The following is a 19877-nucleotide window of genomic DNA, read 5'->3' on the forward strand; positions in this document are numbered from 1 at the left end:
CAATAGCATTTCTTGTATATTTGTCCGTGAATTGTTCTGTAATTTATGTTTATAGCATGGCCCAAGCAGAGAGTCACCCCTTTGAGTCTGGTCTGCTTGAGGTTTCTTCCTCAGAGGTAGTTTTTCCTTACCACTGTTGCTCTGGGGGTTGGTAAGGTTAGACCTTGCCTGTGTGAAGAGCGTGTGAAGGCAACTCTGTTGTGATTTGGTGCTATATAAATGAAAATAAATTGAAATTTAAGCTATTTTTACAAATAAAGCCATGACAAAAAAGTGCACACAGTGCGTACAGGATTACAGCTGACAGCGCCAATGTTATACATTAATATTGTCTTATTGTTCTCCGACTGTCACATCTGGGACACGTTTAAGGGACTTTGTCTACCTTTCTTTGGGCAAGTTACAGGCATTTGTCGCAGCGTTATCCATTGGGTACTTTAACATTTCCCATAATCCCCCTGTGCTTCCCAGAATGCACTGCGGCACCAGCAGAGTTCCAGTGTTTGAAAGCCATGTAAACAATGGCTAGCAAGGATGTGGATGGTGCCGACTCAGCGAGTTCACAAGCGATTATGATGACACGTTCTCTCGAGTTGAGAGTGTTATCTAGAGGAGGTGGAGCTCCTGTGATGAACGTCTTCTGTACCTTGATGATGTTGTCCAGACTTCACGAGGTGTGTTTGCATTGTGGCCTAAACCGGAACTCTGCTGAAACCAACCTCTTGAGTGACCTCTCTCAGACTTCACAAATGCGAAAGTGCAAATGGACTCAGTCATGTCCGTGTATTTACTCGGAGGATGTGTGCTCACATTCAAAGGCTTTATTCCCCACGCTGTTCCACACGAGTGACTTGCGGAGTACTCAGCGCGCATGTGCCAAACAATATAACAATGACCTATTGGAAACAATGTCATGGATCATGAGGTGCAGGTGGGGGGTGGGGGGGCTCCCAACATGGTGAACGTCATTCTGAGTAAAGAAAGACAGCGAGGCGTCAGCTGGCTGCGTGCTCACAAACAGCTTATTTCTGTATAAACTGAATATGTTTCTCAAATATTTTGTAAAAGTTAGCAAGAAATAAACATAAAAATGCTGTGTTTGAAACCAGATAACACCTCTGAAGTGGTCTACAAGACATTTTCTGGATGTTCGATTGCACGGCTCAGGGACGCGCGTCAAGTAAGCGTGTCAGGTCACAGATCAGCTCAAAACCTCACGCATGTGCACACGCACGTCCTCCTGCAGTCCGTCTGCACGACAGCAGAAAAGACCATGTTCGCCATGGAATCCCCCCAGATAAATATGTTCCCTTCATCAATATGAGCTCTAATGTTGCAACAGGTTACATAAATAAACCGGCATTATAACACTTGAATTTCAGTAGAAAGTAAATTTGGGCAGTTTTGTCAAATTTGAAAAGCTGTACAGCTTCGAGTACAGATCTAAAGTCAAGATTTGGGATAAAAATCAGTCTTTCACACAGAAAATGTTTGTTACACACCTGTCTCACTGCACAAGGAGCTGGGTTACGATTAAGAATTAGGAGGTGTAACAAATAAGTGATAGGAATCAAAAATGGATTTTAACGTAACAAATACGGACACACAGACCCCTGAATCAATCTAAATGTACTATGAACCTATTGATGGCTCATTTTTAACATGATAAATAAGTTGAATTAATCTGATTTTACTGCAACTTCCATGCGACGTAGAAGTAGCTTTTACTTGTCGGCACAAAAGTTCAAAGGTCAGAGCACAGCTCTCGAGAGGCTGGACTGAAGGAATGTTAAGTTTGTGATGCGAAAATTAAATCAATGAGTCAGATGGTGTGCAGCATAACGGCACTGGTAACTAGAACTATTTGAACTTTATCTTTGGTTTCCAATTTGTTAATACTGGTTCAGAACAGGAATATTATGTCATACAATTCATGCTAACAACAGCTAGCTTCTTCTGGGCTTCTTCCCTGCCACATTTGTGCCACTGTATGTGGTGCTGCCCCCCAGTGGTGAACAAAAAGTAAGCAGAGGCAACACAGTAGCAAAAACCCGAAAGTTCTGTTAGATACATTTCTGTGTTTAATTATTGTTTACTGTATTTGTTTTGGTATAAAAGTAGTTATTGTACTTTGGATTGTATTCTTAGTTTTCACTCTTATTCTTACTCTTATTTTCATTTGTTCTCTGTTGGAATGTGCATGTCAAACTGGATTTAACCAGTTTTTACCACTTACGACAAAGAGATTTAGGTTACATTATAAATCATATGTCCTGTTATTGCACGGGTCCTGGGCAGGGGGTTGAACCTCCCTCAAATGCCCACGGGGACCAATAAGGAAAGGATTTTGCGAAATAAGGTCCGCCTCTGTCACGCCTATGTTGATTTTTATAAAAACTCAACATAGTTCATTGTTCGGGGTTCTGAACGAGCGAATCTCGTACGTGAGAGAAGTTCTTCAGGACCCAGGCCTGATATTTTCACTGTGACTTTGAACAGTGTTACAGAAAGAGCCGAGGGAAATAATAGTTCCCTGGTTTTAATGAAATATGTATTTGAAGTATTGGTCCTGAATGTTATATGTAGTATTTTAGATACACAACATATTGTTTCATAAAGGAGAGGTGCACACCCCCATTAAAAATACTTAAAAAAAAAAAAAAGAAGAATGGGTCGGATACAACGTAATAATCAATGTCACACTATTTTCAAAGGTTGTTTAATCATTGTTGTTGCTGAGGTACAGACTGATGTTGTTATGATTATTGCTATTAATATACACAAATATATATTTTGTATACGTGTGTGCATATATATATATATATATGCACACATACCTCCTTGTGTATCATGTCTGTATTGTTTTATGTTATATGGTTATTATCCTCTTGCATTTATTTTTATTTATATTACCGTTGTTGCCAGTGCTCGTTATTCTCTGTTTCATTTTATGTTGTCATGTTGTCTTTATCCTCTTGCCTTTATCTTTATTTATATTTGTTGCCAGGGCCTGTTATTGTTTGTCCCTATTTTCTGCACATTTATGATCTGTTATTAATTGTTTATTCTCCCAAACGCTAAATTTGTTGTGAAATAATACTCATGTACTTACTCTGCATGCACGCACACACACACACACACACACACACACACACACACACACACACACACACACACACACACACACACACACACACACACACACACACACACTCCTCCATATACCTTCTGTATCCCTGTATTTCTTTGAGTTTCTGTCATGTTGTATGATTGTGCCATCTGTTGTTTTGTAAAATAAATTAGAAAAAAAAATACTTTAAAATAACAGTAACCAGTACAATAAAATATGTTTTGGACTGAGACACAAAGAAGACACAGGACTGCTGTCAGTACCATACACTGACACTAGGGGGCAACCAGAGCGTAAAACTCATTGAAGACCATGTGACTGCTTCATACACTTACCTCCGTTGATCAGAACACCGTGAGATATCAAACAGGGAGTGTGTATTCTAAAAGTGTCGAACAGAGTTGAAAACTGATCCAGATGCCAAAATTACATTTCAAACCAGCTTTCATCAAACTGCTCTGAGGTTCCAGCTGCTCAGGTGAAACAGTTTGCCTTTCTGAAGTGTAGCTGACCCCAAAGAGCAGGCGGCTGTTTGAGAGCCCGCACTCACCTTTTATCAAACTGTACCCCCCCCACAAACACACACACACACACACACACACACACACACTCGAGTCGACATGTGCACTCTGTCCCAGCCTTCATGTAGTCATCCTGTCCACATACACACAGCTCTGTCAAACTCACACTCAGACAAAGCAAACGCACACGTCTGTTAGACTATAAAAAGACCAGACAACGGAAGGAGACCCAAGAGGTTCTTCACAGGTGCTGAAGTGTCTGGTAGAGAATTCATCCGATATCACCCGGCTCTTAACATCATAAATCTTAGGCGACGTGAGGCCCAACGTAACGCTGATGACCTACAGGCAACACACACACACACACCACAGTGAAACTCATGACCAAGTTCCACATGTGTGATGTGTGTAATATAATGGCTCTTATGGACTCAGTTTATTGCCAAATCCACAGGGAGTCTGTGTGAGACTCTTGGCCCCAAGTGGTGGAAATGCCCAAAATGAGTCCTGCAGCACTAAGAAATTATAAACACACACACACACACACACACACACACACACACACACACACACACACACACACACACACACACACACACACACACACACACACACACACACACACACACACACACTGTGCTTACTCATGAAACAATAGCAATGTTAAGCAGCAACAGCTTTCAGCACTGCTACAGCGACTGGAATTTAACTCTACAACGGCAAACCAAGTGGATTCACATTGTTGCTACTACATGGTGTCCGTGTTTGCAACTTCCAGTGCACTTTGACACTAAAATAAGGCCGTCACACACTACACGTTGGGATGTTAAAATATAAATATATGCATCATATATGCATATATTGCATATATTTGCACATATGCAAATATATGCACCTAACGCATCAACCTACAACACCAGCTCAGTGCAGGCGAACCACGAACATGCTGCAGCAACAATCTATCCATGCAGAATAAGAAGAAGGAGGGGGAGGAGGAGGGCACAGAAATAGCGCAACAGGTCACGGTCCAAGTCATGTTTTAATGCAGAGACCAACTTGGGTCGTCCTCAACACCCTTGAGGGTGAACTGACAGAGGAGGATATACGTGGTTGAATTTTGCAGAGTAAAATAAACCCTGCAGGACTACATTTGGTCCTACTAGAGGTAAACTTGAATTATGCCAATACACAGTACTGTGTGGTATTTGTATATCACGGCAGCAGCTGGACACTACACGCCGCCTTTGTTTGTGACCAATCAGACATGAACTTCACCCAGTGCTGGCAAACGTAGGCATGGAATAATCACACACTGTGGTAGTGAGATGGGACCATCCAAGGACACGGAGAGTATTTTGAGGACCTGGAAGTGTGTCTGCAGTGCACAATATTCAATGAAAGATTCTTACAAGAACAGCCTTGAGATGCTCTAAAACCTCAATGCATTCTGGGATTGGTTTATGTCCCTCTGACACAGTTCATCTTAAAAGGCAGAAACACATGACGTATCTTTAGCAATACAGACAAAAACATCAATACTCACAAGATGTAGAGTAGAAGCCCGGACACAAAAACACATGAACTGTGAGGTTAAAAGACACTTAATATTTGGGCCTCAGTTTCCTCAAACAGCACACGAGCTGCTGCGGCTGCATGTGCGTTGGTTCCCACGGGTCCGTTTGAGTCCACAGCAGTATGTCAGCAAATACACAATCACACAGCCTGAAGGTTCAAGTACCATTCACAGTAACAGAGGGTAAATAAAACGATACATGTTGGCACAAGATACAAGATACTTGGAAGCTGATAACACACACTAAATCCAAAAAGGCATTTTACAAAATCCATCCATTATTTAATTAAATTATATTATTTCCTACGACTTTTACTCTTCATTTTACTTTGTCTTTTATTTGTTTTATTGCCTGTTGTAATTTTATTGTTATTTTTAATTTATTTATTTACGATTGGGGGTCACTTGGTGCCCATTTTTTAATTATGTACAGCACTTTGGTCGACTGCTGTTGTTTTAAATGTGCTTTAGAAATAAAGGTTGAGTTGAGTTGAGTGCCAGTTAAATGTCCTTCAAATTTAGATCTGAAGTAAAACGTGCGATCATAGCTACAGTATTCATGGGTTTATTAAGATCTGTCTTGTGCTCGTCTCACACACATAACACACATTACTCCAACGTTACTGCGATATTGTTGCAGGTAGGAATTGTTGATGGTGTGGCTGATTGTGAGTACAAATATGATCTCATACGTTGGCTGTTTGCTTTGTCCACCTTCTTACACTCACAAGCAGCGGCAGCAGATGTGGTGGTATCGGTGTTTTGTTCCTCTCTATTCCATATTTAAACAAAACAATGTGAGTCTTAATCTGATTTGGACAAATATTGGTGTAATGAGTGAGACAGCCAATGAAAATTATTTGATTTTAAGAAAATCAGTTAAAAGTCAAGGTCGTAAGCCACAAATTCAGGCCTGAAGCCGACTAGGTTAAATGAGGTGCACTCAATAAGTACCCAACTTTATTTTATCTCGCAGAAACAAATGACACATGCACGCTGTAGTTTGGTGGGAAGGTGGAGGGAAACTTCTTGTGTATGAATGAGTTTTGTGCATCTGAGCAACCGTCGGATTCTCTTTTGCTATAACATGATGGAACGCATTGAGCAAAGGTATTGCATCAAATTTTGCCAAAGGCTTGGTGATACCCAAACAGAAACAATTTGTGACAGTCAGCAGGCTTTGGTGATGATTCCATGAGCATAATGCAAATAAAAGAGCGGTATAACTGCATCAATAAATGGGTGCACATCAGTGTAGAGCAAAAGACGTTCAGCTCGGCTGTTCACAAGCCAAAATAATCAAGTGACTGGCAGAATATGGACCTTGGTCATGGATAATGGTTTTGTCACCATCCAAGAACTTGTGGACAAGGTGGGGCTGAACTTAGGTTTGGTACATTCCATTTTGACAGATAATTTGAGGACTAGCGCCAAGTATCAGTGACATTCATATTGAAGCTGCTTGAAATACAAGAAGCTGTCAAGGCCTAAATAGCTATACAATGTAGAGCTCTGGGTCAAGCTAAAACACTCTGTTATCAGAGGTGTATATCAGAAGTGATGTGTTATAGAGGAACATGTGCACGTTTGTCTCAGTAAATGCGAAGAAACTTCTTAAGATGACCAATTATACAGTTAGCCACTTACGTCAGCCTATATCATCTGTCCGTTGGTCACATCCTTTGACTTTGGGTGACTCTGAAAAGTCAAACTCAAGGACACAGCTGTTCAACTCATCTGAAATGGATAAACCATGGTAAAAGGGTTTTATGTTGGCCAAGGTTTAAGTGCTTCACCACTGGACAGAAATGATAATTTGTAGGGGTGCCGGAAAAAAAAAAAAAAAAATCGATTCACGTCCGAATCGCATTTCTTATTTATTATGATTCTGAATCGATCCAAAATGTCCAAGAATCGATTTTTAAAAATCATTTTTTAAACATTTTCTTGCTTACTCGCTGCATGTACTGTTTGTCAGGCAATGGCCTCCGTACTGCAGCGTCCCGGCGAGGGGAGGGTCCGACGTGCTTCAAACATTCGTGAGCTGCAGCTTAGCATGGCGGACGAAGAGCTAATTCAGCCAGCACCGTCTACGTTGAAGGCAAATATTTGGGCGCATTCTGGATTTTATTATTTGAGCTTGACATGACTTATGCAGTGTGCAAAATCTGCAAAATGAAAGTCAAGTACTTCGGGAACACTTCAAATCCACAAGCCCACATGCTACGCCATCACCTGGAGCTAAAAGGAGCGGAGCAGCGGTATCTGCCGACTACTGACCAGCGCTTCGCTAAACTGCCAGCATCACTTGATTAACCTTGTAAAGCTGCATTTTCTTAAACAGTAACATTTTTTAAGTAATATAACTATTTCTGAGCTCTTTGAATCGAAAATCGATTCTGAATCGACTCGTCACCCCAAGAATCAGAATCGAATTGAATCGTGAGTTGTTGTACGATTCACATCCCTAATACTTTGCATCTAAATCACAGGTGCTGCACTCTCTGAGTGCCGAGTTTAGTTTAATCAGTTTCTTGTCTGCCTTCAATGACCAGACAGACACTGACAGTACACGGCAACTGGCAACAGCCTTGTGGCTAACATACGGATTCATTGCAGTTTATCAACGTATTGTGAAAGATGGATTGTCCCCTCTGGGTCAGGAGAGAGTTACTGCCCCAAGTGGAGGAGTTCAAGTTTCTCTGGGTCTTGTTCTTGTGGGGCTGATAGATGGACTGGGGCTGGGTATGACCTTTTACGGATGTTGTGCAAGACTGCTGTGGTGAAGAAAGAACTGATCCAGAAGGAGAGACTCTCGATTTACCGGTCAATTTACACTTCCTCATCTTTCGTAATAACTTTTGGATAATGACCGAAAAAACAAGGTCACAGATACAAGCGGTGGAAATGAGTTTCCTCCGGTGGGTATCTGGGCTTACGCTCAGTGACAGGGTGACAAACTTGAATACCCAGAGGGACTGAGTAAAGTTGGCATTCCTTCACATCAAAAGGAGCCATATGAGGTGGGTCAGGCATCTGGTGAAGATGTCCCCTGGTCGTGTCCCAAGGGATGTCTTCCAGAAGGTTCTGGTAGAAGACCCAGGACATTCTGAAGGGATTCCACTTGAAATTCTGCCTGAAAAGGAGGTGGACTGATGGACAATCATGGTCAATATTACATTTGCCTGAATGACTATTCCACTAAAAAGTCTGATTTTATTAAAAAAAAAAAAAAAAAAAAAAAATCACAAATAATTCAATGGTTTATGTCCATTTTTTGTCCTGTACGAAACCTTTTTTCATTTATTAAATGTGTTCCTTGTCAGCTAATGTCTGGCAAGTCTATCGGAAAGTTGTGCACATGCTCAGAACACCCAACAGAGACCTGCGCTATGTAAATGTGTCTTTTTAAATCAGGGTTGTTTAACTGAATTGGATCCATGTGAGCTAAAGTAAACATAGCGCCAGTCAAAATGCAAAAAAAGCTGCAATGACAGACAATTAAATATAGAGTCATTTTTTTCTGCAGCAGTCCAGGGCTAAGAAATTCTGGGGGAAAACTACAAGTGAAAACACTGTACCAACTCTTGAGTATGATGATGATACGTACCATCATGTTCTGGGGCTGTTTTACTGCCAGTAGAAAAGGTGCTTTGCACAAGGTGGATGCAATAATGAAGCAGTACCTCAGAGTTCCTCTGCAAAACATCAAACCATCAACAAGCTGGAGGTTCCAACAGGCAGCACTGTGGCTTAGTGGTTAGCACTGTTGCCTCACAGCAAGAAGGTTATGGGATCGAGTCCCACCTGTGGTCTTTCGGTGTAGAGTTTGCATGTTCTCCCAGTGTTTGCATGGGTTTCCTCCGGGTGCTCCAGTTTCCTCCCACATTTAAAGACATGCAGGCTAGGTGAATTGGAAACTTTATAACTGTCCAGGTCTCCCTTGCAAAAGAGATCATCATCTCAGTGGGACTCATCTGGTTCAATAAAAGTTAAATTAAATTCGTAATAGTTAATAGCTGTTTTGTCCTGTCCTTGTTTGTAGCTTCTGAGTGGCCACACAGTCAACGTTATGCTGCTTTCTCATATTGGTAGCAGATAAACAGTCATGGCAGAATTCCGTCTTAACCTTCCCAAAGCTAGCCATTGCCCTGGAACACTTCCTATTTTCTTGCAGAAGAGCCTACCAAAATAAGAGCACATTTCAACATAAACTAATTGCACTACCAGCACACACTGAAGTCGTCACAGGTAATGAGAAAAACATAGTGAAAACTAATTAATTTTTTGCTTTTTATGATGTTTTGTGGTCATTAAATTATTTAATTTTGTGTGGGTGTTTAATCAACTTTAATAAAAATTAATTTAATTTAGGGTGGTCATTTAACCAACTTTCTTCACAAAACAGGGTGGGCTGATGCTCGACCCTGGGCAATCTGATGAATGGATAGAGAATATTTTCCAGCTTCCTGGAAAAAACCTTGGGATCCCCCAGGAAGAGTTATAGGACTTGGCTGAGATGAGGGAAGTGTGGGATGAGCTGCTTGGTTTGCAGCCACTGCAACGCAGAAAATCAATGACTGAATGAATGCAGTAACACTTTACCTTTTGCAACTTCATTACAATATCAATAATTATCAGCAACAAACAACTTGCACTTATTAACAGCATGTTCATCCCGTATGAAGGCAGGCTTTTTGTTGCACATGTGAGAGGGTCATTAGAAATGATACTTGTATCACATAGCAAATGACAGTGAGAACATTCAGCGTAGTCATTTCAACGCTTCACACTGAGCCTCTGAGTCAGCATGACAACAACGGGCAGCTTTTGTGGCCGCGGCCTGGCACCCTGCATGCCCACCGTGTGTTTGGGCCCAGCGGCCCTGCTGAGGGCACCGGGACCACAACAGTGCCGCTTTATTCCCACAAACCAGCTGTGTCCGTGAAAAGGCTCTTTCAGCCAAAAGCAGTCATGAATCACAGCGAAGACACAAACGCCTGTGACAAGCTGCTGGGTGCACACGGCACACAAAGCACTAATACATAAAAAACAACAACATTAAACCACAGACCTCCAAAACTACCAGACTGTCTCCACCACAAAGCCACCTACTGGCCCTCTGAGGGACGTTAACACGTCACCCCGACTGTCCCAAAACACCCATATTCTCAGAGACACACCTGCTGGTCACATCAGGCCCGCTGCACTGAACACAAACGTGTGTGTGGTGATGAGCAATAAGTCAGCCTCCAACCGGTCCAGGCACAGGTGCATCAGTGCACACCGAGTTACTACTTTTGAAAAAGTGCATTTAGGACATCTGTGAATATATTCTGCAGAGGCAAAGAGTGTAACAGTTAAAATCCAACAGCGTCGCTCCCTGAAAAAGCTACAGACAGCAGCTCATCTCGCAACAACTGTAACATACAGTAGTGTTCAGAATAATAGTAGTGCTATGTGACTAAAAAGATTAATCCAGGTTTTGAGTATATTTCTTATTGTTACATTGGAAACAAGGTACCAGTAGATTTAGTAGATTCTCACAAATCCAACAAAACCAAGCATTCATGATATGCACACTCTTAAGGCTATGAAATTGGGCTATTAGTAAAAAAAAAAGTAGAAAAGGGGGTGTTCACAATAATAGTAGCATCTGCTGTTGACGCTACAAACTCAAAACTATTATGTTCAAACTGCTTTTTTAGCAATCCTGTGAGTCACTAAACTAGTATTTAGTTGTATAACCACAGTTTTTCATGATTTCTTCACATCTGCAGGGCATTAATTTTCATCCTTACATAGGGGACACCTGATTAACACCTGTTTGTTCCACAAAATTGATGAACTCTAACTGAATGCCACACTACTATTATTGTGAACACCCCCTTTTCTACTTTTTTTTACTAATAGCCCAATTTCATAGCCTTAAGAGTGTGTATATCATGAATGCTTGGTCTTGTTGGATTTGTGAGAATCTACTGAATCTACTGGTACCTTGTTTCCCATGTAACAACAAGAAATATACTCAAAACCTGGATTAATCTTTTTAGTCACATAGCACTACTATTATTCTGAACACTACTGTACATGTACGTCAAAGGTATTAATGTAATAGAAAGACTCAAAAGCATCAGAGCTGAACTGAGCCAATGGACAAAACATTTTATGGCTCTACTTTTTTTTCCCCCTTTATGTTTTTGTCAGAATAAACGAGCCAAAGGACCTGTTCAGAAGGTCACACTTGTGCACGGTCAAAACATAAATTACTCCCAAGGATATCTGCCCAATTTCCAGCCCTTTGACTGAAATCTGACAACAGGTGGGAAAGCGATTGTGTTTTAAATATTGAATCTTGTAGATTCGATATTTAAATGAGATGAATATGCTTGGTAAGATTTTCGTTTTTTTTTTTTTCAGTAAAACCAAAGGGTAAAACTGCATGAAATTTGGATTACAGGCCTTCGGCCCGGCATTCTTTAGAAACAGCTCATAACTCTCCACAAACATGATGTATGTTTGATGTGGATTGCCTCAGAGTGCAATACGAAGCAACATTTGGAGGGTTAGATCTCTTAAAATAATATGTGAAATCGGGTCAAATTTGGGTTGCTTGCACTTGTGGTTAGATATGGCAACATAATGTAATTTAAGCAAATCATTTAACATAATAATTCAGAAAAAATACTGAAAACAAATTAAAAACGCAAATATTTTGGTTGACAATATTTCAAAGTACTGTATTTCTGGTCAACTAGGGTCAGTATGTGCAGCGGTGGTCTTTTCGCTTTTTTTTTTAAGCTACATTCTCAAATGTTTGTGTACAATGACAAAACTACAGATACAAATGACCCTTTTTCCATAAATCAATGAAGAATATGTTGTAAGAACATTTTTTTTATTCTGGTGAGGTTCATTATGTGTTACAGCTTTTATTGGAATTTTGTGGAGATTGCAAAACTATGCATTTCTGAAAACTGCATACAATATCCAATCAGAAAATAGATGATACTCCCCCACCCCAAGATGTTGCAAAGATATTTAAAAATTGTATATCTGTATATGGTTCAATATAAGCACTATCAGAGGAGTATGATGACATCATAGTCAACTTAATGCCCAAAACATGATTAAATGCGTTGTCATGGCAACGAGAGTTTAGGCTCCTGTTCAATTATCCATATTTCTTCCAGAATTACAAAAGAGATCTGGCAGAATGTCGTGACAATCCCTCGGTAACAAAGGGTATCGTCTCATAATGGATTCCTGGACAGGATGGTGGACGTGGAGATGACTTGCCATGCACGGTTTCTGATAGGCTGCACGTGGTTGATCCAGAGACGCCTGTGTGTGGGTTTAATGTGGGAATGTTACACACAGTTCTTGACAGATCCTCAGCGTGGTCTGATGGCCAATTGAGGTCTGAGGACCTGCTGTAGTCTTCATAGCCGTTGGGTGACAAGTTATCACCTCCTCAGTCTGATCCACCTTTGAGGACTTCTTATTTCACCAGAGTCCTGTTAGCCATCTCATGTTCAGAGGTCCCAGTGGGCCTTCATGGTTACTGTAGCAGCCACTGGGCACACAAGGTCCCTACTGACTTCCACCCCGACAGGCAAATCCCTAATTTATCCACTTCCCAGGTGTCACAACACAGATGAGGGGTTGGATTTTGATGGAATGTAGCAGCTTGATGAGAAAACTCTGGAGCTTCTTGCAGGAGCAAGTTCGGTGAACATGACTTTGAAACAGCAACATGTGCACATGTGTATTTGTACATCACATTGTATTGTGATGATGTGACTTAAATCATAACAAATTGAGAACAAACGTTCTTACAACATGTTCAAAGGCTACATTTTTAATCATATGCTGTGGAGGCCGTCAGACAGACGTGCTGGAATCAAAGAAACTGACAAACGAGCTCATTTCCACACCTGTTCCTAATTTTCACTACGGAGAAGACTATTCCCTGGAGCAAGCCCAGATAGACCCAGCAGGTGGCAGACCGCTAAAGGCTCTATTACATGAATCAAAGTTGCTTTTTGAATTGAGGTGCATCAAACTTAACCAACATGGAATCAGCTCATCCTTGTCATACGTCATATTTATTTGGTGAGCTGTAAGTTGATAGTTTGTATTGTTTCTACAACATTATGCTAAACAATTTGGACATGCTTCGGAAAAAATTCTACAGCACCTAAATCGCTTGCACAGCTCTGTACACTCATTATGAAAGAAATAAGACTGCTCATCCGACAAATGTGAAGATGCAGAAAACAGCAACATTCTCCACGATGTCATGTTTCTGCAGCAAAGAAGGCTGATTTCTTACCACTCAGGGCGCTTAGAAAAGACACTTGTATGCACAACCACGTATGCCCCCCTCCACACCAAAACACACACACGCACACAGACGTCCCAGACGTGACCCAGACACGAAGGCTGCACAGCTTCTTGTCACTCTGCACAGTTGTCCTATCACGTCTTTGCCTCCCATGACAAAACTCATCAGCCCCGCTCTGGTCCGGACCACAGCACCATTCAGCTGGCACAGGGTGACAGACAGCTCCAGAGGGGCTGCTGACAGGCGGGGGGCAGCAGTTTGTACAAACAGGCTGTTCAGTCACTTTCGGTGTTTCTTTGTGGCTGAGTGAAGTGTAAGAGCTGCTGGTGCCCGTGTCAGGGAGGAGGAAACAACACGTAGGTCTTCAAATCGTGCTTTTATGCCCCCCCACAATACATAGGGTGCCTTTATATTAATCCTGCAATGACGAGTCTTTAAAGATCCATTTTTGTTCACAGTCCAAGAGAGAGATTCACCAACCTCATTGGCTGAGTCCGAAGTGCTGTCTTCAGATCTTCCACAACTTTATTCCTCATTTCCATCTCCTCCTCATCAAAGGCAAACAGGGTCTGCATCTGCAGAAATAAGAAGTGAGGGTGCTTTAAACGAATGTATATCACTGAATTCTGTGAATTAAGGGTATGAATGAATGTTTGTATGTATGAATGTTTTTCACTTTTAATTGAGAAGTTGAGTTGCTTCTACTAGGAGAAAATGTGAATCAATGCAGGATGGCTCATCTGAGCGTGAAAACATGGAGTATTTAACTCTCCGAATGCCAAAACCCACCAACAAGTTCCAAAGGTATGTTCTCTCAAAAGAAACAAAAATCACCAAAAGGACACCATCTGTCATCAAAGCATCGTAATCAGGTTAATCTCTAACAGTCGTTGAACTCACCATGTGCACCGAATGCTTCAGTTAGGAAAAATACCCAAATCAAAAAGTAAAATAGTGATATTTCATCAAAATAACTTTGTTCTACAAGTACATCTCATTGAAAATTCTGCCAAAAATAAACCATTTGCATTAACCAAACTGTTGACAACTAAATACTTTACAGTCGTCAGCGTAAATGAGCAGCCTCAGATGACTCGGCTCAGACCAACAGCCACATAACAAAATTTCAGCAAACCTTTTACCGAAATGCTGACTGAAGGAAAGAGACGAGCTCAGCAAGAACGCAGATGTCAAGAATGTCAAGAGACACAGTAACACTGAAAAAGAAAATGTTCCCATTCCCCCAAAAGTTAGTAAGATTTGGGCTCTTGGAAAATGTTGTATATATTTATTCCATCTTTTTTCAACATTTTGTAAAATAAATTAAATACATTCAACTTATATTTTCCCCCTTATTTTATGATATATGACACTATTATAAAGAAAGATGAGACATTTCGGTTTGACTGTGCAATTTCAGTAGAAGAAAAACTAACCGACTGAGTAAAGATGGGACAGGATTAAAAAATAAATAAACGTTTGGTGTTCAGAGGGTTAATGTGCAGTACAGTACAAAAATCACAAGCTCATACATGTCAGCACATTAACATTTCACTGCAAAACGGTCTGATTTTGTCGATTGTTCCACCAACAGTGACATCTTCCTTTGAGAGAAATGTCTCAAGCTCATACAACGAGCCAAAATATAACTCTTGCAGGCAGTTAGGTGGGCAAGTCTATAGTAACGGAATTACAATAACAGAAAAATCAGCCCATATTTTAGTTTACTATTAAAACATTGCTCTGCTTGTAATTCCGTTACTGCAGAATTACTCATCTGCAATCATTCATTCATTCATTTACAGCCACTTATCTGGGTCATGGTGACAGCAGATTAAGCACCTCATCCCACACTTCCCTATCATTGGCCAAGTCCTCTAACTCTTCCCGGGGAATCCCAAGGCATTCCCAAGCCAGCCTGTCCTAGGTCTTCCCCGGGGGACTCATCCTGGTTGAACGTGCCTGAAAGACCTCCCTAGTGAGACAACTGGGAGGTCACCAAGTGCCTGAACCACCTGAGCCGGCTCCTTTCGAAACAAAGAAGCAGCGGCTCTACTCTGAGTCCCTCCCGGATAGTCGAGCTTCTCACCCTGTCCAGGAGTGTAAACTCAGATACCCGATGGAGGAATATCACTTCTGCCACTTCTATCCACAATCTTATTCTTTCAGTCAGTTACCCAAAGCTCGTGACCATAGGCGAAAATCGACTGGAAAATTGAGAGCCTTCCGGCTCAGCGCCTTCTTTGCCACAATGGTCTGGTACAGCAGCCGTAAAATTTCATACCCACCCACCACCCTTCTTTTTTTTGTTTTTAAATCAATCTCATCTTCCGACTTACCCCCCAATCGTGAACAAGATCCCGAGATAGTTAAACTCCTCCACTTGGGGCAGAAACTCTCCCCTGACCCAGATGTGACAATCCACCATTTTCCAACAGTGGACTATGGACTCAGACTTGGAGGTGCCAATTCTCATCCCAGTTGCTTCACACTCGGCCTCAAACCTTCTCAGTGTGCCTCACAGGTCACCGCCTGATTAAGCAATCAAGCATTTAAAAAACCCAACTCTCAGATCAGTGTTTTGTTGCATTTCTGCATCACTTGAACATTCCTAACACACATCAAAGAGAGACTGCGGTGTCATTAGTCAGGGACACGGGGCTTCTGCTGAGCCTCTCCAGGCTTTTTCCACAGCAGCTCACTGCTACGTATTAAGCTTCAAATACTGTTTCAACAACAGAGTGAGTTTTGCTGCTCATTAATTTGTCTTCAAACGTTGTTTGCCAAAAATATGACCCTGTTTTCCAACCTCTTAAGCCCTTAAAAAAATACTGGGCAAAGGTCAAAACTGAGGTAAAAACATTCAATGACAGGGAGGACGACTTAAAACGGGCAGCACCTTGGTGAAACACCTCCGGCGTTTGTCGACCCAGCTGTGCGAGTGTTTATTCTAGAAACAGTGCCGTCAAAACATCTATTGTGTCTACTGAGCTGCAAGTCCAGATGGTTCAGAGGCCATGTGCCAAGAAGCAAAAGGCTCTGGCTCCCGTTTCTCTAAATGAATATGTTCACAGTCAGTGGGAAGTTGGACACAACAAGTGCCGAAGGGGAGGGTGAATGATTGGACCGTGCTGTTGGCGAGTTCACTGTGTCAATCAGTCTAGCCAAATGGGCCATTTTCTACATCTGCTATTTGTAATCTCATGCTAACCTGTGGCCAACACGCACATAAGGATGCTATTAGAGCCAGTTGGTACACCAGAAAAGGAACTTCCCTAAATCCTTATTATGGGAAATGCACCCCAGAGTCAGAACTGTGCCTTCAAGCTAGTCACCAGTGCGTTGTTAACCTAGTGAGAGATAAGTACAGTCATCAGTCCTTTAACATGAACCATGTGTGTCACAGATACAACCAAGACAGACGTACGCCTCTGATGCTGATGGTCAATCAGAAATTAAACCAGCTGCAGCTTTTGGTATTTTTAAATAAAGGGGGAGGTAGAACCTTAACGGTTATATTTGTAGACCTTTCGACAATAACAGTGATACTTATTGTTCATGTGGGAGCATGTGCTGGTGCTGCATCTACTACCTCACCGAGCAATCTTTGGTCCTGTATCGCAACCACTCAAACAATCAGTCTATTCCAACCTCTTCGAAGTAAACATCTTATCTCATGTAGCCATGTGAAACGTGGTCGTCTCCTTGGCCGTCTTCAGTCACTGGTATCCTCAACACTGTGGCATGCTGGATCATGCCTGGAGAAACGCACTGCATGGACAAAATGTCGCAGCTTATGATGATTCTCAACACAAGCAAAAATCCTCATCTGAATCTTCCAGAGCAATCCTTCATCTGACACAAAGTCCTTAGGATCTTCTGAAGACACCCTAGTATCAAAGACATCTGAGGCCTGTTTCCGCCGCAGGAACTCGACCTACTCCGAAGATTTGAGGAACGGCCCCTTAAGTGGCTGCCTCAGCTGGTCTGTCTCCACTGTGAAGAACCACCTGGCTCTTATGCCCCGTTCACACCGGACGCCACGCGAGCGATGGCGGCGAGAGGTTGCCATGTAATTCCTATGGAAGGACGTGTTGTGGCGCCACAAAAGTCCAAGCCACGCAATGCGATGCAATGCAATGGATGCGAATAAAGCAAAGCGAATAAAGCGATTTTGAGAGATTGGCACATTTGTGGCGCGATATCGCATTGCATCGTGTCGCGCTCTTCCCCAAGTTGAAAAATCTGAACTTTTTCGTCTTGTCTCGCTGCGATGACCAATCAGGGACTGGATATGTAGTGACGTGGAGATGTCTGGAGTTTATACTTGATGTGGAAAAGTCCTGTCTCTGGCCATCAGCCTGTAAGCAGGACTTATGTCCCTTTTGTCCTTGATTTAACAGAATTATGACAGAGTTTGAGGGGAGAGAGGAACTGCAGCAGCAGCCAGTTTTTTTTATTTCCTTTGTTCACATGTGCCCGCGCGAACGAATCGTCCGTGAAGATAATTTTATTAACTACACAGATGTATAATAGAACAAATGGCGACTGGTTTATAACAGAATTATGACAGAGTTGGAGGGGAGAGCGAGGAACTGCAGCAGCAGCCAGTTTTTTTTTTTTTGTTTTTTTTTTAATTGTTCACATGTGCGCGCGCGAATGGGACAGGAGGTCCTCAAACTGGGTCCTGGAGAGGCGGAAGTAGCGCTGAAAGCGGCTGTCATCCAGACGCTGCTCCTGCAGCAAATGATGAAACTCCCCAAATTGGGAAAGTCTCATGAGGATGTTGTGAACCCAGGGATGGCGCTGCTGGTGACGTTTGTCAGCTTTCCACAACAAATAGAGCACAGCAACTCGCTCCGTGTGATCAAGGTCCATCATGTTGACTTGACGGCGAGCGGAATGGAAGTTCCTCCTATTTGATGATGCATTGGGGAGAATTTTCACAGCAAACGCAGAGCAACACACTGGGCGATGGTGGCGCGTCCATCGCCAGGTGCGGGATGTGAATCTGTGGCGTATATATGTATGCACAATTACATTAAGGGCTATTAAAAATATTCAGTAGCAGTCAAATGTACACAGGGCTCCTTGCAATGGAGACATGCATAAAGGTGTCAGCTTCCCTAAAATGGCAAGTTCCTGCGGCGGAAATGGGCCTCTAGTCATCCCCTTAGATCGCTGGTTAGCATCCAAGTCTCACAACCACACAGTAAGGCATGAAGCAGCAGAACCCTACAGATGTGGACCTTCATTCTCCTCTGTCCAGTGACCCCTCAACTCCATAAGCTCTTCCTGGGCATTTCTCTCAAATACAGAGGATTCAGAGACAGAACTGGTACTGCCAAGAGAAGTGAATGTCTCTAGAAGATCACACATTCACTGCATACAGATGCACATTTGATGTGCAAATCTAGGCAGCCGTAGAACGCCTGGATGTTAGTCTGGATCCAGGACAAAGACAAAAGCAAATTCTGGAATCGTCATACTAATTTATCTTCCTTCACTTTGCATTAATGTGTCTAATTCATCGATACATGGAGTTAGAACCAATGGTGATTCATCTTTCCTTGTTCAAGAGATCATGCTACTGTCAGGTTGTGAGGTCTGGTTGTGTTGGGGTTGTTTTTGTATTGTTCGCCTGCTTCTCTTGCTGAGGTTTTTCCCGTTTGGGTCTGTCTGTCTCTTTCTCTCTTGTCTATCTCTGCTGGCTCTTGGTGGTGGGTGTTTCCCTCTCTCTGGCCACACCCCTTTCTGGTGCATTCCACGCACACCTGCTTTCAATCAGCACCTCATCACCTGGGTGTATTTAAGTTCCTCTGTCTGCCTTATTCCTTTGCCAGATTGATGTGCCTTGCGCCTTCTCTTGAGCTCTGTTTTTGTGTATTCCTGACCTGCTTGCCTCTCATGTGTTATGACCACCTGCCTGTATTATCGACCATGCCTAAGCCTGATGTTTCATGTATTTCTGCTCTTGTTGGACTGCCTTTTTGTGTACCGGACCCTGCTTACTACCTCACTAAACTGTTTTTACTCATAGAGCTCTGTTATCGAGTCCTGCATTTGTGTCCAGCCTTTCTGGGAACCAGACCTGATAGCTACACTTGTCATGCACTAAGGTATACAGATACTACTAAAATAGTTTCAGAACTAGCAAGATAAAATTTCATAAAGCATAAAGGATAACCGAGAGAGAAACAAAAGACGACAGAGGAAAAGGTCAAAAAACAAAACAAACAAACAAACAAAAAAATCCACGCTGCTCTGTGTGCATCATTGTTTTAGATAAATACATGGTACTACAGA

The 19877-nt window shown here is 42.1% G+C and overlaps 1 protein-coding gene across 3 annotated transcripts in view; it reads right to left on the bottom strand.

The window, feature by feature from the left end:
- daam2 (dishevelled associated activator of morphogenesis 2) overlaps positions 1-19877 on the bottom strand; it is a 290269-nt gene that overhangs the window by 87758 nt on the left and 182634 nt on the right. For all 3 annotated transcript variants that reach the window (XM_034160095.1, XM_034160092.1, XM_034160093.1), the window contains one exon: positions 14052-14146. In XM_034160095.1, the coding sequence (XP_034015986.1) occupies positions 14052-14146 (95 nt within the window). The remainder of the gene's footprint in view (positions 1-14051; positions 14147-19877) is intronic.

The sequence above is a fragment of the Thalassophryne amazonica genome, chromosome 19 (assembly GCF_902500255.1).
Source record: "Thalassophryne amazonica chromosome 19, fThaAma1.1, whole genome shotgun sequence".
Classification (NCBI taxonomy): domain Eukaryota; kingdom Metazoa; phylum Chordata; class Actinopteri; order Batrachoidiformes; family Batrachoididae; genus Thalassophryne; species Thalassophryne amazonica.